This window comes from Aptenodytes forsteri, unplaced genomic scaffold (assembly GCF_000699145.1).
Source record: "Aptenodytes forsteri isolate BGI_AS27 unplaced genomic scaffold, ASM69914v1 Scaffold452, whole genome shotgun sequence".
Classification (NCBI taxonomy): Eukaryota; Metazoa; Chordata; class Aves; order Sphenisciformes; family Spheniscidae; genus Aptenodytes; species Aptenodytes forsteri.
The window spans coordinates 19,943-36,783 of NW_008795439.1; the positions used below are offsets into that span (position 1 = coordinate 19,943).

At 55.0% G+C, this 16,841-nt stretch overlaps 1 protein-coding gene and 1 long non-coding RNA gene across 2 annotated transcripts in view; both read left to right on the forward strand.

Annotated features, from left to right (window-relative positions):
• Positions 1 to 13,830, forward strand: part of SARNP (SAP domain containing ribonucleoprotein) — a 30,088-nt gene extending 16,258 nt beyond the window's left edge. Inside the window, exons 11-12 of the mRNA XM_009281063.1 lie at positions 11,834 to 11,923; positions 13,744 to 13,830. Of these exons, the coding sequence (XP_009279338.1) occupies positions 11,834 to 11,923; positions 13,744 to 13,785 (132 nt within the window). The 3' untranslated portion in view covers positions 13,786 to 13,830. The remainder of the gene's footprint in view (positions 1 to 11,833; positions 11,924 to 13,743) is intronic.
• Positions 13,831 to 13,932: 102 nt separating this feature from the next.
• Positions 13,933 to 16,321, forward strand: LOC103900392. The gene is made up of 2 exons (XR_657670.1): positions 13,933 to 14,030; positions 15,736 to 16,321. It is a non-coding gene; the product is annotated as an uncharacterized LOC103900392 (long non-coding RNA).
• Positions 16,322 to 16,841: the final 520 nt, after the last annotated feature.

The window sequence follows — 16,841 nt, forward strand, 5'->3', positions numbered from 1 at the left end:
GCCTGTGCTGTGACCCTCGGTCACCTGTGCTCTCAGCTGCTGTTACTTCCTCCCCTCTGGCGTTTCCTTTCCAGCATATCCAAAATAATTTCCCTCTCTCCTGCTGCCTCAGCTACCCACACTCTTGTAAATCTTGCCACCGGCTCCCTCCCCTTCTCGGACGGCCCGGGCAGCGGCCGCGGGTCTTCCGTGATGGCAGCAGGTGAGGTGCTGTGGCAAGTGCTGGGGTTGCAGAGCTGCCCTGCGTCGTGGTGTTTTCTCCCATCGCGCTGGCTGCTTTCTGGCTGCCGCATCCATGAGCAGGCGTCGCCACGACCGGGCTCTTCCCCATCTCCCCAGAGCCTTTCGCGAACCCCCTTGCGGGCAGACGCCGGCCCCTCTTGCATGTGCTGTGGATTTTGTTCCTTATCTGCCGGGATTTTCCTGAATTTTCAATTCGGGACCTTCTGACTTTGCGCTTTACCGGGGGCCTTGCAAGGACTTAGTTCTCACTTACCCATGAAAGAGCTCCACATCAGGCCAAGGTGGAGCTGCCCTTTACTGTGGTCAGTGCTTAAGTGACTGGGGTTTTGGTGCCATGGGAATTCGGGGTGTGCGTGACCCGGTCGTGGAGGTTTCGGGCTGTAGGAAGGAGCGGAGGGAGGTGCTGTGCAGAGCCAGCCCCTCCGGGGGCTGGAGCCCGTGTGCCCACCCTAGGATGGTGTAAGGTACCCGGAGCCTGCCCTTGGCTCTCCTACGCGCGGAGCCGTCTCCGGGGCTGGTGGTGGGATCTGCGCGCTGTGTCATTGTCCTTCTCTTTGTACTGGAAACTCTTGTGGTTGGGGACATGAGAACGTCTTACGCCCTTCTATAGCTGATAAGACTGTGGCTTTCGTTATCTTTCCGTTTCAGTGCTCGCTGGTACCATGTGATGTTTTCTCTTAGCCTTTGCCTAGGCAGGATGAAAAAACAGCGGTTGAAGAAACCCATAACTTTTGTTTCCAATAGAAATGTCACCTTGCCGTCCAGCTGCCCTCCAAAAGGGCTGGAGGGTCTTCTGCTGGGCCGCAGGACGTCTGCCGGGGCAGCACCGTCGTGGCTCGGCTAACCCGGTCCCCAAACTGCGGTTAGCTGTTCACCGCAGCCCTGTCGCAAAGGGAAGAAGCGGTTGAAGAAACCCATAACTTTTGTTTCCAATAGAAATGTCACCTTGCCGTCCAGCTGCCCTCCAAAAGGGCTGGAGGGTCTTCTGCTGGGCCGCAGGACGTCTGCCGGGGCAGCACCGTCGTGGCTCGGCTAACCCGGTCCCCAAACTGCGGTTAGCTGTTCACCGCAGCCCTGTCGCAAAGGGAAGAAGCTGTTGTGAAACAAACAAACAAGAAGTGGCTGCGTGGCTTCGTGCTGCGCTGTCGCTCCTGTCTGCTGCCGGCTCCAGCTCCTGAAGCGATTTGGTGTTTACCATTATTCCTTCGGAAGCGCTTCCCCCCTCCGCCCCAGCCCTTTACGCGCACTTACACACACCCGCGATGTCATTTTAAAAATAAATGACGAGAGCGCTGCGCGGGGTCAGGGGGACTCCTGCTCGCGCATTGATCCCGGCGCCGCCTGAAAGGGCTCGGCGTCCCGGACAAACCTTCGGGGAGTGGCGAAGGGCTTGCTCCCGGGGCGGGGGGGGAGGACAGTGCTGGGGGGGACTCTCTGACCTCCCTCTGCCCAGTCATCTGGTTCTTCATTGGTCCCCGCTGTGAAACAGAACTTCGCTTTTGTCTGTAACACAAATACATCTTTTCCCCACCCCCCCTTTCCCCCTCTATTATGATTCAATCAATGATGTCATTATGTCCCATTCAGGGGCTCTTGAACCATTTGGCTGCAGGAATTTGGAGGAGCGGCCGGGGAAGAATGGCAGACCCGGCTCGCTCCCGGCCTTCCAGAGCCTATTCGAGTCTCAACCGGAGAAACAAAGTCAGGTTTCCCCTTAACCCCTCTTCACCGCGGAGGACAAAAGTAAAAAAACAGCCCAAACCCCCCCGTGAAACGCAGAGAGGGGTGCGTGTGCTGCGCACATGCGGAGGGGGACTGCGAGGAATGTCTGCTGGTGAATTAGACCTTGCGCAGTTCCGAGGATCCCCTCCTTTCCGTTCAATCCCTTTAATTCAGATAACTTAAGCGGCTCTTTCTGTCCTTGGAAGACTCAATGGTTTTGCGTCCCCCGGCAGCGCTGGGCTCTGTGGTGATGTTGCACCAAGTCTTTGGTTCGTGGCTGTGGCTTTTGAGGGGGGACTCCGAGTTTCCTCTTCACGGCCGTGCACGTGGTGCCGACGGTTTTGTAGGAGCATTAGAAAAATATCTGTAAAGGCAAGTGATCCACGCTCCTAGGTCCTGAAAAGTTTTCCTAGACTTACTAATTTGGCAATGGAAAGCCTCACTCCCTCAGAAAACCCTCTCCCATTTGGTTATCGGATGGCGGAGCTGATCTTTCCCAGCTCTGCGCTTTCTGGAAGGTCCTTTAGGGCACCGACGGGTGCGGGGTTGGGGAGCCCTGAACTCGTGCGGGCTTAGAGGCGCTTGAATGTAGATCCAGATCCAGGACCGTCTCGAATACCTTTCCCGCCGAAGCATCTGTGAGCGGGTGCCCCGCAGCGACGCTGCTGGCGCGTGGCTGGCTGTCTCCCAGGCCTGGCTTTGTCAGAACACGTGGATTTAGGTTTTCTGATGTTTTAACTGCGGACGGGTAATGCGCTTTTGTAGGTCGGACCATTAGGCAGCCAGGCTCATCCCGCAGGGCCAAAAGAAGCTTGTTTAAAAACCTGGTCTTACAATAGCGTTTGGGATGGAACAGCTTAATTCCACGGGTAGTTTAGTGGCTAATACACCTTTTCCTGGGCTCTGGCCATTCTTGTTATTTAAAAGGCATAAAAGCGAGTTGAGGGGGTGTTCGTATGGGAGATCTGGCTGGGAGGGGAGGGGGGGGTCCCCATGGACGAGGCTGTTCCTGCTCTGGCGTGCAGCTGGCCAGCAGAGGCTCGCTGGCACGCAAGCTGCCGTCCTGGAGGAATAAATGCACAGACTTAACAATTATTGGCGTTCAGTTAGTCGAATATTTGCAGAGCAGCAGCTCTTTTGCTAGATTTCCCTTCGAGCTCTGCTAGAATCTCAAGCTTTTACTGATATTGGAGAAACCAGATTAAGTGACCGTAAAAGATCAAACACAGGGTACGTTCCGAGTGCTTTACCCACCGCCTCTTATCTCTTCTGGTTGAAAGAGGTCTGAAGACTTTGTACGTGTGGAAGTGACGAGCGTCCACGTAGATCCTGACTCTCTAGAGGTGCTGGGCTGCCTGCGGAGGAAGGCTGTCAGCCTGCGTGTTTCCTCTTAGTCTGCTGCTCAGACGTCTGTTGTTTTGGTTTTCCCGTGGTACCTTGCTGGTTGGAGGCAGCCCTGGATGCTCTTGGATGTCAGCCCTTTCTGTAGGGCAATTCCTGTTCGCTGGGACAGGGCAGCTAACTTCTTGAGTTTGGTTCCCTGTCCGAAATCTAACCAAGTGACCCTCTACGCCAGGTCCTCCCTCCGCGGGATTTTGTCTTTGCCTTTCCGCTGGAAGGTAGGGCTGTTCCGCTCATCCCTGCTGCCGCCGCTGCCCAGGGGGGAAGGATGGTCTGTGGGGTGAGGCTGAGAAACTGAGCGTCCAGCCCACGAGTCAACCGTGGGCCGTCCCCTGGCATTGCCTGGGGTGAAGGGTTGGCCCGTCGGCGCGGGGACGCGCAGGGTCCAGGCACGCCCTCAGCTCAAGACGGTTATCTGGCGGAGAAAAAAGGTTGGGTCTAGGAGAGAATTGATAATCCAGCCTTCGCTCTGCTACTTCTCAAAAAGAGAAGCCGGGTGTAAATGGTGAGAGAGGCTGAGTTATGGCCAGCGCTGTGCTGCTCTGCTTGGAGGTCAGTGCTTGAAGTAGCTCATAGATTAGCGCAAAGTCTCTTATAATTAAACTCCGGGCAGTGAAATAGCACTGGAAGGTGCTGCTCTGCCCTGCCAGTTTTCTCCTGCAGGCCAGTTTAGTTTTCCCTGGTCGTATTTGAGCTGATGGGTCCCTAAATCTGCTCTCTTGAGCCGCTGACGCTTCTTTGCAGTGGTCGGTCTATGGGGTTCAAAGTCATTGCCAGGCCACAGGGGCCTTGAGAGCTTCTGGGCAGCAGGAGGAAACTCTTTGGTCTCCCTCCAAACCTGCTTCACGTACTACTGAAAAATCTTTTGGGGTTAGGAGTGGTGAGCGCTCGCCTGGCTTCCCAGGCCCTTGGGTATGTGTATAGAGCCTGGAGATAAAACCGCCTTTGAGTCAGAATTAGGCTATGTACCCTGGGATCCCCGGGAGAATAAACGTGCATGGCCCCGGTGATCGTCTTTGCTGCCCACCGTGGCAGTTGCAGCGGGCACGTTTGCACCCAAGAGTTTTCTTGTTCTACAAACTCGCTGCGGTTTCGCCTCTTTTTACAGGAACTTCTTTCAGCTTGTAAAGAAACAGCACTTAGACACTGCGGGGCACTCCTCAGCTGGCCGGTGAGGTCTGCCGGACCCAGCGGCGTGGTGGGCTCGGCGTGCCCCGCTGCCGTGCAGAGGCGTGTGGATTTGCACTGCCGCTTGCAGGGGAAGAGTTAATGTTGCCGTGGTGCGTCGCCGTTTTTGCGCTTGTTGGGTTTGAATAGAATGGATTTTTTTTTTTTCTCTTTTAAATCTGGGGCTAATGTGCAATTCAAATCATGTTTAGTCATCGCCCGATTGCCTCTTTTTAATAACAGCTGGACTCTTCGAGGGAAAACTCTCTTGCTCTGCCAAGGGGCTTTAACTCTGCTGGCCTCCCGTTCCAGAGCCAGGTGTATCGCTCTTAAACATGCTCCTGGGGTCCGTGCCGAATGCGGGGGGCTCGCCTCAAGCCTTTCCACGCTGCGGGGCCAGTGAACTTTAGGAGGGAAGAGCCTCTGTAAATGCCATATGATATTTAAGATGCTGTTCGGCGGGTGCAAAGAGATAAAAAGCCCCTTCCGAGGCCTTTTGCCTTGTGGTGCACCTGAAATGTGTCTCCTTCACTCGGCCGGGCGGCATTCCTGACATGTTTGTTTCATCCCTGACGTCGAAGTCGAAGAATGCTTTTCAACTCGGCGCTGGGAGAGTTGCAGGTGTACTCTTAGCACATGTCTGTGACTTTCTTCTCTTCCTCCCCTGCTGATCCCGTTTGGGGCGAGCATAAACTTCTCACTGTGAAAGCCGCGGTGTCTCGACACAGAGAAACCTCAGAACTGCCGGCTGTTGCGGCTCCTGCCCAACGCGGTGTACAGAACAACACTTCAAATGGATTTTTTTTTTTTTTTTTTGCCTTCCCAACCTGTTTTCCAAGGTGTACGTTGGAAGAAAGGACGGGGGGCAAGCTTGTGTTGCCTATTTCCCTTAGCTTGCATAAAAAAACCCACGTTGCTGAGAAGGTGAGTTAGTCCAAGAAAGCAGCCAGTCACTGATCCGGTGTTGCTCGGGCTTCATTAGTGTGAAGGAGTAAATCAGGACCTCCCCGGTGTACAACCAGAACGGGCACGGCGCTTTAAGCAACTCGTGCTCTTTATGCTTCCCATCTCCTTTCATAAGTACAGATCTCGGAGACCTGCAGCTCGGTCTGTTCTTGCACTAGACTTGTCCCTGGCACTTAGAGTAGGTTTTTAACAGATGAAGCGAGCCGAAAGATCAAGCTTTGCTCTAACTTCAGGTGACTTTGTGGACTAATTCTGTAATCTAGTTCCAGAAGAGACGGCAGGGAGTGCGCAGATCGTCCAGGGGCGTAGGCTGGCCCGGGGCGTGCTTGAGTGAGGCCATCGGTGAGACCCAGCTGCGTTGGATGTCACCACCGTCTTGCTGCGAGACGGCGAATGGGACGTTTCTCTGAATCCCCAAGCTGAGCTTCTGGTGTCCATTTCCCATGGAGATAAAGCTGTGTTTGATGTTTCTGAAATGCGCTGAGGCCCTTGGATCCGCCTACGTTGTGTGATTTTGTGTAAGCTGTGCTGTTTAAAAGTCATTCCTACGTGGCAGCAGAATAGAGGGTCCTTCCAACACCAACGTACTGTTTGTATAAGGACTGCGATAGGGACTTTAATGTATGTTCCTGCCGCATGTATCTAATCTAAGCGGAGTCCTCATGTTGGCGGTATTTTGGAGAACGGCTGTGACTATCTCTGCTGGCTCAGTCTCAGCGCGTATCCCTCTGCGACCAGCTCCAAATCTGGGCTGGAAGCATGAAGTGATGTTGGAGACGAAAGAGCTGTGCTGACTTGGGTTGAAAGGGGCAGCTTGAGATCGCTCCTGCGTTTTGTCGGGCTTTTGGAGGAGTGGAGCGTGAAACCCAGCATCGCTCCTCGTTCCTGCACCCTGCTCCGTGTACCATGAGGCCAAGATCTCCTGCGTGAGAGGCGATTTTGCGGATGGAAGTGGGAAGGGGTGCAAGGCACACGTGGAATATTTCAGTGTAAACCCTGGGCTTCCCTGTTGCTTCCCGTCCCCTGCTGAATGCGTGTTGGTGTACGGGAGCGTCGACTCCGGAAGGACTTTAGCAGCGCTCGGAGCCTGCGAGGGGAAAGAAACAGGAGGAATAAATACGTTGAGATGAATTTCAAAAAGGTGGTGGGTGACAGCTGTGCGTCCTAGGATTGGAGTGTTTCTGAGAATAAAACCATCAGTTGCTGTCATTCACCCTCCGGGTATGAAATTGGAAGCCCAGTTACCCTTGAGTGTTTCATAACCTTTACCTTTTGGAGGTCAAGGCCATGTCATCATTAATCTACCATCGCCTGAAAGCCTCGGGGCTCTGCTTTTCATCCTGCCATCCGTCATGCTGCAGCGAGATACAGGAGAGTGACCAGAAGGGTCCGGTTCTATACACACATGTGGGCACACACCCTTCCATTCTCCGAGAATGAAAACACCGAGGGTGCGATTACGGAGGCTCGTGTCTGTCTCTCTGCATTTGTGATGAGGATACTCCGGGCTTCATCTGCAAATCCAGAGCAGTTTCCTCCCGGGGATGCTTTAATCTGCGGAGAAAGGAGCACTCTGCCCATGCAGCATGAAACTCGGCCTCGGGGGCAGAGATTTCATAGCGATGTGGGTTTTTAAAATACAGAGTGGGTGCACCAAGCAAGTCGTTTCCCTGCACGTCGGGGAGCTGCCCCTTTGAAGAAGGCTGTTGCCTTACCTCCTCCGTGGCTGTTATTGTGCCGTGAGCCTTGGCCAAACCGGGGCAGCGAGCTGTGATCTGACAAGGGGATAGCTGGAAACGACAGCTGAGCGCGTGGAGCATCTCCCGTGCGTTGGTCCCTTTCCCCCGGTCTGAATCTGTGCCAGGGTCTCCTGGAGAGCCAGGCTGGTTCTTCATCCTTCTCCCTAGCCAGCTGCTCGGGGTGAGCCCGACGTTATTCCTGAAGTCTCATTTCGCAGCGCGCACGTGCAGCAATTGCTGTTTAATCTACGTGTCTTGAGACCTGGGTGCTGTGAGCACAGAGCGGGATGTGTTAATGGATGGTGGGGCCTTGCTGGCCTCGTCCTTTGCAGCAGCTCGCTCGGTGCGGAGATCAGAGGTGCTCGTGACGAATCGTTTATTAGAAGCTTGTAGGCGCTGGGGGCCGAGGGCGGTTGTCCTGCTTCTTGCCCTGAACACCAAAGGCAGTGAGATGCTTTTAGGTGATCTGGGATCAACTTTTGTCCGCCCTCTAAGAGCGAGGCTGGCGGTGGGGTTTTCCCCTCTGTAGAAGTTTGAGTCCTGCAGGTAAGTTAACCAGAACGTCGCACCGGAGCACTGCTGCCGCGGCTCCTTATTCCACCGCTGCAGGAATTGCTGCTTGCAGCTTGCTGAGCTCAGGTGGGAGAGGAGAGCGGCAGGCTCGCTGTCAGCGGAGGGCTGAGATCTCCCTTGCAGGGAGCTCGTGTGTTGTGTTCAAAGGTAACCAGCTGTGCTCCGCCTGCCCCGAGCTGGGATCTGCTCTGTTGGCAGGGCAGCGGTGAGTGCCAGAGCTCTGCGCACCATGGAAACCATGAATTAATGCCTTTTGGCATTAACTCTTCCAGCACCAGCGGTAGCGCTTCTGCCTTCTCCCGGGAGAGAGGGAATGATCCAGTTTTTAAATGGATCCTTCTCTCTTTTGGGAATAAGTGATATGAGCCAGAGGACAAGCGGTTAAACCTGGATTTAATCAGTGCTGACAGGCACTCTTCCAGTCTGGAGCTGTACAGCCCCTATTGCCCTTCGGGACCTCTTCCCGTGCACACCGGGGAGCTCCCCGACTCGTGTCACTTGCTTCAAGATCAAAAAAAAAAAAAAAGACTGCTTGAACCCGAGGTTTCTCTGGAGGCTGCACGGGGCTCGTTGAAATGCCGCGGTGTGGAGGGGCGAAGCCCCCTTTCCTCGCTTCCTTGCCTGGCGCTCCCGTTCTGGTTCTCTTCATCCCTCCGCTCAGTTCAAGTTGCCCCTGCGTGGAAGAGGGCAGGCAGGAGCCCCCGAGGTTTCTCTGGAGGCTGCACGGGGCTCGTTGAAATGCCGCGGTGTGGAGGGGCGAAGCCCCCTTTCCTCGCTTCCTTGCCTGGCGCTCCCGTTCTGGTTCTCTTCATCCCTCCGCTCAGTTCAAGTTGCCCCTGCGTGGAAGAGGGCAGGCAGGAGCCTGGGGACAGAAGGACCTGATTCTGCCCGGGGTGGTGCAGAGTCTGCCCCCTCGGTGCCTGGAGTCCGCGGGGTTTGGACTGGGCACTCCAGACGAAGAGGGAGCCCGGATCTCGCTCCGGGGAGGAAGCGGATCCCGAGGCGGATTCCCATGGTGGTGGGATGCTGTTACTGACAGCAGCCCCGCGCGGAGCTGTGCCAGCGCCCTGCGGTCCCGCAGATGAAATTTAGGGGCCAAAATGAAAGCTTTGGGATTGCACAGAGCGCAGCGCAAATACGTCCATACGCTTGTGTAAATGCTCCTTGTTACCAGATCGCAGGAAAGACTTGGCTTCAGGGCTTGGAGTCCTTCATAAAAGCGCTTTTTTTTTCCCCCCCCTCTTCCTTCCCCCACCCCCCTTTTTTAGACAAACTACAAAATAACTATCGTGGCGTGAGTGCAAAGGGAACAAGCCTAGAAATAGTAAGGTTAGAAAATAAATCTGACATCCTGCCAGAAAGGTCAGCTTTCCCTGCAGATGCTGGTGCACCCATTTGCACGCCGGAGCACGGCCCCGGGGCACTACCAGGGGTTGATAGATGCAGAGATAGCAGCGTTTTGATAGAGGTAATTTTCCTCAGATGGGTTTCAGCACCCCATGAATCAAAACCTGTCAGCGAGAAGCTAAAGATGGAGTGAAGTTTATTGTACGCGTGTTTGCATCTGACACTGTCGTGCTAGGGGGTCAAGTGAGCGAGATCATTAGGACCGTGTTGATTTAGTAGGACGGTTATGTGCTTTCCCTGCAGGGCAGTGGTGGGGGCGGGAGGCGTGGGGGGTGGCTTACCGAAAAAATAAATAAAAACCTACAGCTCGGTGCAGTCCCTGGGAGCCTCCCATGTCCTTTTATTAAAGACACAGCGCTTTTCTTCTTGAAAGTGGCTTTGGGGCCATCCTCTTGCTCGTGGGATTTAAACCACGCGGGCAGCAGTGGTGGTTTTTAAGAGCCTGTTTAATGTCGCTAATGCACAGGTTGGATTTTCTTTGTGTGGCCACAGCCTGTGCGTACGTCGTGCTGCTCCAGCGAGCAACTTTTCCTTCCCTTCCCTGTCTCCGTGATGATAATCCCTCCCGGCGTCCTTTGTTCGCAACCCTCAAGTTTCGCTGCTTTTTCTGGGACGTTGCTTCTTCCTGAAAGCTGGAGTAATCCTAACCTGGGCCGGGTGCTGGGTCGGGAGAGGGCTCTCGGCTGCTCCCCCACGGGAGCCTAGGACAGATGCGTGCCTGCTGTCCCCCTCCGTCCTCCTCCATGAAATGGGACTGGGGAGGGCAGGGAGTGCCGAGGGTGATTTAACCTTCGCTCATAGCTTCACTGTCAAACCACGGAAGGGAGGACCGGCAGGACGGAGCAGGTGGGCGAGGGTGGCGATGTCCTAACCACAGAGCCGTCTTCCAAACAGTCCTGGGCGGAGGATTTCTGGGGAGGAAGGTTAAGCTGCCGGCTCGGTGGGGCTGCCAGCGCTTGCCATGGCGTTCGGCAGCAGACCCTGCCGTCAGGGGCTGCAACGCACGGGGGGAATCAAACGTGTTTGGGCCACGGCTGCTGGCGGCTTCCTGCGGAGCTGGAGCTTGTGAGAAGCTCGGAGCTTTCAGTTCAAACGCCTCGGCCAGCCCTGTTGCCACAACACACGTCCGTGTCGGGAGTAATAGCGCTGAGCGGGTCGCCGTGGCCTCGTTTATGTAAGGTGTTGACACGGCGAGGTTACCCCGCTGCTTGCGAACGGGGCGCCCGGTGCCACTCTGGTCAAATTTGGCACGGTTTATGACCTTGAGCTTAAACGGATAAGCGTCCAGCTCGATTCCTCTGCTTGGCCGGCTAATTCCAGTTGATCCAGGTGGAGCGCTGGGACTTGAAGCGTATTTTCTTGGAAACGGTGCTCCTGTTCTCCTTCTGCCTGGTGCCCCTTGCTCTGAACCCCAGGCGATGGCGTTGGTACCTCTGGCTCCTCAACGCGGTGGGAAGCCGTGCATCAGGGCGGCGCGGCCGGGGAGCCTTCGGCGAGCGAGAGCCTGCTCGTGAGCCGCGCTCCCCGGGATAACGAGCTGTGGTGGATGGGGTTGTGGGGAGTGAGAGCTCTGAGATGTGCTTAATGACAGGGGAGGGAGAAGCGGTAGGAGCCTGGCAAAGCAATCAGGCAGCCTTAACTGTAGAAATGGCCTGAAAGAGGCACGAAACAGCCGGAGGTAGGAATAAATCTGCAGAAAATGGATGCGTTGAGGCTTTTACAGGCGGTGATGGGTTTGGCTATTACTGGCGATCAGGACATCGGCGTGGGTGATGGCAGCGGAGGTAAAAAGCCTCCAGGTTTTTTGGAGAACCTTGAGAAGCAGGGATCGGAAGGCTCCGGGAAATGTCAGCAGAAATTTGCTCGCTCGGGCAGGAAATAAATGAAATGAGACTTAGGAAGATAGAGCGAGTGCCGAGCCTCCGTCTCCAAATGAGAATGTTTCCGAGAGAAGCGGCACAGCCTCTGTACCGTGGGGGTGACCGTCAGGTCCCTACTGCTCGCTTTCCCAAGGGCATTGCGAAGGTCCCTGTGACAGCTGTCAGTGCTTCCCCCAAATCCCTCCTAGACCAACATCCAGACAGAGGTGAGGTTCTGGCTGCTGAGGCTGGATTTTCCTTTGCACGTGCCCACCTGCGCCCTGTCGCGGTAGCTGTGACGAGCGTCTGTCCTTTCCTTCCACCCTCCTTCGTGCTCAGGTTTGAGCGTGAAGAAATTCAGAGCAAAGACGATACGGCGCTGTGAGGATGGGCAGGCTTGAGGGGGGCTGTGGCTTTATTTGAGGAGGTCGTGCCGCGGGGCTGGTAGGTGGACGCTGCCCTTGTGTGTCTTCATCGATCGCCGCTGAAGGAGCGGAGCCACCCACGTTACCTGACGTGCTCTGCAGGAGCTCTTCTCCAGCACGTGCAACGCGTCCCCTACGGACGGTGCACTTTGCCAAGGCGGAGGAGAAGCCCGCTCCGCTCTCGGCGTCTCCGCTGCCTTGCTCCAACTTTTAGCAGGTGCTCTGGTAGCCGACTGCGGGAGGAGTGGGGGTAGGAGGAACAGGATTTAGCGTTAAACAAGCACCCTGGGGCATTGCCAACAAAATAAATCTTCGTCCTTCTTTGTGCCAGAGTGAAGAAGACGAGAAACTGAAGAAGAGAAAGGAGCGGTTTGGCATTGTAACGAGTTCAGCCGGGGCTGGAGCTACAGAGGACACAGAGGTAAAACCTTTTCCTGAGCGGGTGGGGAGCGGCTGAGGATGCTGAGGGGAGCAGTGGCAGTCCCGGAGGTGGCAGCGTGACTCCGCACACCTGGGACCTCGCTCAGCGCCGGGTCCCCCACGCTGGCGTGGGGCTGGCCCCGAGCGGCGGGTGGGTGTGCTCCTGTGGCCGCTCGGCCTCTTTTCCTTGGCAGTGAGTGTTGAGCTTCTGCCATCCGATCTGTTGCGGCTTTTCCCCTGGCTCCCGCTGGAAGTAGGCTGCTCTGGAGTCTACCGAGCCACGGGAGCGTGCCAGCACGTGTTGGCATCCAGCTCCTCCTCTTGCAGGATGGCACGGATGCTTCCAGAAGGGGCGGGGGGGCACATCTGCTCTACTCTGGTTTCTCCCACCCTGGTTCCCCCTCCCCTCGGGTTGAGCTGACTCGCTCTATCTGCTCCTTGTGCTCTCTAATTCCCCGTCTCCTGGATGCTTCTGGACCCTCTGCTTCCCCTTGGATGCGATCGTAGGTCTTCATCAATAAATCCCCGGAGACTCTACAATATAATGAGGATTGAGATGCTGACCCTGTTTCCAGCTTTTCTCCTCCATGCTTTGTTCTGTCCTCTGTGGTTTTGGCCCATCTTTTAAATTTGTAAGCTCCTCAGGGCAATTTTGTGCTCTTTTATGTACTTTTACGCTTTCTTCTGCTTCAAAGTCTTCCCAGTCACCACGCAGGCTGTGCTCCGGCGCGGTAGCTCCTACGTTGTTAGGTGGGGAGTGCCGCGCGCACCTATGGTGCCACGTAAATACGGCTCCAGTGCGGATCAGCCGGAGTCGGGCACCCCTCTCCTGGGGACAAAGGGACCCCTCCGGGGTGGGGACTCCCGCGTTAACAATCAAATGGCAAAGGTTGCGGCAGGGCGAGTGTTGGGTCTTGGAAACTGCTTAACCAGATGGCTCCTGGGCTCGGCAGACAAGAAGTGGGTTTTGTTTGGTTCCTAAGAGCAATCTCAACAATTCAGGTGGGGTTTAGGGGCTGCTTTTTGTGTGTGTGTTTTGTTTTGGGTTTACTGCAGAAACGCTGCCCCGCGTGAAGCGGGGAGCGGCGTTCCCAGCCTTCTGCCGAGCATGGGAGAATGAGCCCCTCCGGCCCGCGCGGAGGGGGTGGCTGGGCGAGGGATTCCATGCTTTTCCGTTAGGTCACTTGGAGATTGTGCCTGGAACAAAAAGGTCTTTTTACTGGTATTGTGTGCACTCAAATGCACCTTTCCCCTGGAGATTCTTGATTAGGGCTTCTGTTGCCCCCGGGCTATTTATCCTGCTAAAAATTAAGATTTATATGCCCCTCGTGTATCGGCTTAAAGGCATATCTGAGAGACGCAATAGTATATTTAATGCGTTTTAGTGTGTCCCTCTCACCTTTTCCATGAATAGGAGAGTGTTAACCCTTTGCCCTTTTACATTTCCCACCTCCCCACTGCCTGGAAGGGTTTCCAGGCCTCTGAAGTAGTCATTGTTCCCAGCTCAGCCCCTTTGTAGCGCGTTGCCAGCAAGACGAAGTGACTTCAGCAGCACTGTATCTCAGGCACTGTATATTTCTGCTACTTGATTTTGGGGCACCCTTTGTCCCAACGTTAGAATAAAAACTTCGTAGCTCCCTTGAGCGAACGTGGTGTCGGTGCACTCGGGAAGGGGGCCGGAGCCGCCGAGCTCCGGTGTGGTTACCGATACCAGACGCTTAATAAATTCCCCATCGGGTTGTGTGAGATTTTAAAGAACTTGCTCGGTTTGTTTCTCTTTGGTTTTGATTTTTTTTTTTTTTTTGTAATTCCTCTCTGCAGGCAAAGAAGAGGAAAAGAGCAGAACGCTTTGGGATCGTCTGATGCCGGTCCTTTTTAGCTTCAGCCCATTTGCAGTGTGCCTCTCGAGCACACGCATACTCTCTCTCTCCCCCGCCCCCACGCACTCTCACTCCCACACTGTTTCTCTAGGTTTTAGTGATGAGTAGACAGGGAATCCCCCTTGTAATTCCTCTCTGCAGGCAAAGAAGAGGAAAAGAGCAGAACGCTTTGGGATCGTCTGATGCCGGTCCTTTTTAGCTTCAGCCCATTTGCAGTGTGCCTCTCGAGTGCGTGCATACTCTTTCTCTCTCTTTCCCCCACGTTCTCTCACTCCCACACTGTTTCTCTAGGTTTTAGTGATGAGTAGACAGGGAATCCCCCGTAGTTGTATGATTGTGCTACTTACTTTTTTTTTTTTTCAAGTTATGAAGTTTAAAAATGAAGAAAAGTTGAGCAAAAAGAAGAAACTGTTCTCGGTGCATCTCCGGTAGCCCGCAGTCCGGTGGTTTCCCAGCAGCTCGCACCGGAGGTACCGTCCGGCGGGGAGAGGTGGAGAGTGTCCCGGTGCCCTCCGAGTGTCGCTGGGAAACGCCTGCGCAGGGGAGAGTCAAACTCTGCCCGGTAAACAGACGGGCAGGTAGAGCAGCGGTAGGAGCACAGCGTCTGCTGTGCGATGGGGAAGGGAAAACCTTGAGGAGTGGAGATAGAGCAGGGTTTGCTCGGCCCTCGGCGGTTGCTTTTCTAGTTTAAGGACTGCCGGCGTGCCGCTAAAGCAAGGACCGGTTTGCAGCGTGTTGTCTGTTTGCCGTCCGATGCCGTCTCCACCTCTCAGACCGCCCTGGTCCTCTCCTCCTCCACCCTGTGGAAACGGGCCCCAAGGTTCGGCTGTATCCTGGTCTCTTCCCGGCAGCTGGGACGAGAACGCGCCTCGTCTTGAGAGCACGATGCATGACGCGAGTCCTGCTCTGGATCTCTGGCGTCTTACCCCTGGCTCGTCCGAGGTCTGACGGGTTGAACGTCAGGGAAGGATTTTCTCAATTATATTGTCTCACGTTTTCAAAAATGGAAGTGGCGTGTGTGATCGCCGACACGCGGGGCAGTTTCACGACTGCCTTCCTTCCCAGGGTGAGGCTAATGGGAATTGTCAGAGCAAGAATTGCCGGTTAACCCTAGATCAAGACCGGTGTCCTAAAACGAGGAGGAAAACGTAGCAACGCCTTTGCAAATAGAGCCTGTTCTCACCACTTCATTTATCCCGCCTTGTTAAGCCATCTGCGGCTCGTGGCGTTTCACCTGCGTTTTCCAGGTTCCCCTAAGGTCAGTGATACGTTTCTCTCCTTAAACGACAAACCAGCAGAGCCGCTTTGTCCCGTGTGTGTTCTCGGGCTGGATTTTCTCTTGTCCCCTCTTTGCCTCAGAGTAGCTCCCAAGCTGGTTTAATTCGCAGACTGGCTGAAGAATTAAAGCCCCAGTCTTCTCCGAGCTGCCGGGCGGTGCAGGAGAGCACCGGCGTTTTCCTGGGACCTGTGTTTTGAGCGTGGAAGTTCTTGGTAGCTGTGCAGGAACAGGGTTCCTCCTGCTGCGTTGTCCGTAACCCTTTTTGGTGAAATTACGGAAGAAAAATCTGTCCGAGTCAGGTGAAAGGCAGCGCTGCCGCAGCTTGTGAAGCGCTCCTTGCCGCTTTAGCGTTTCAGACGGCACCTTTGTTCTTGGGGAGCCGTAAAGAGCAGTTCCCCGGGGTGGCTTGCGTGGGTGGAAGAAGTGGTGGCAGTGGAGAAGCGCAGGACCCCCCGAAGCCGGTGGTGCTGGACTGGCGGCGCTGGGGCAGAGAGGAGCTGCCTGCTGCCCTTTCCTCCTTTGCCTGCCTGGAGGATTAGTTTCACTCGCAAGCGTTCGTTCCCGCTGCATCTCCCACCCTGTGCAGAGCTTTCCCTCACAGATACCTCGGCCCCGGGCCTAAGCAGAAATCTGTCTGTCTGCTTGGATTTTTAGATGGGCATTGTGGCTGGAATCCTTCTCTTGTCTGAAGACTGATGTCCTAGGATTCTTATTTCTGACCGTAACCTCTTACCGGAGAGATGTTTGCCTTGTCCATGCTTGGTTCCTTAAGACGCTAGAGAACAGCGGCCGTGTGTACAAATCGAGCTTTTCAGAGGCTTATACCTGATTCTTAATAAGCAATATATATATATTTTTTAACGTAGAAGTCTTCAAACCGCTTCTGTTCCATTACTGTTTGCAGTCTGACTGCGTCCGTGTGCCCTCGGTGACTCTAAGCAATACCTTGGACGTTTGTTTACTTTCCCAAAGGGCAGCTAAAAGCCACGGGGTCCGGGTTAGGTTGTGTGTCTTGGGTTGTCAGTGGCTGAGTGAATCGAAGCTCCCTTGCTCCTTCCTGATTTAATGTAATAACGTTATTCTGATTTTTTTTTTTTTGTATGTCAGATTTTGTAAGATGTATTTTCTATTTGGCTCATGATCTTTTTGCTGGTTATTTGCTTGAAATGTTTTGTAGTGTGCCAGGGCAAACACTGCATTTCATTCTCGGTTTCATAATAAAACTGCTTCTCCAAGGCAATTCTGGTATCTGTCAGTTTGATGCATGGCGCGGCCGAGGCTCGGGGCCGGAGCGTGCCGCCGGGAGGGAGCTGGAGCAGATGGAGACTTGGCCACTGCCACTCCTGCCTGCGCGGGGGTGGCTGGGGGGGGGCAGAGAGCCCGCCTGGCCGGGCCGTCGCCAGCGGTTAGGGATTGCCCTAACGTTGACTTTGTGTGGCCTGGCCAAAGTCCTAACATCCCCCCCCCCCTTGCCTCTCCAGATTGACCTTGCTGCTTCGTTCGGATGCAGATCTTGCTTCCCGCTGACCTCGGGGAGCTGCGCAGGCTCTTCAGGGCTGGGACCCGGCCGTAACCCAAATCAGGGCTACGGACAAGTAACAGGGCGGTCGCTGCTTCTCACGGCCGATGGTTTGGTGCTGTAGACCAAGGGTCGTTGTAGAGCTTGAGGGGAAGCACAGATACCTCCTGGCTTCGCTGTGTCTGCTTGCTTCGGGCCCCTCTGTCGTAGCCTGGGGGTTCCAGCCGCCGGGACACAAGTC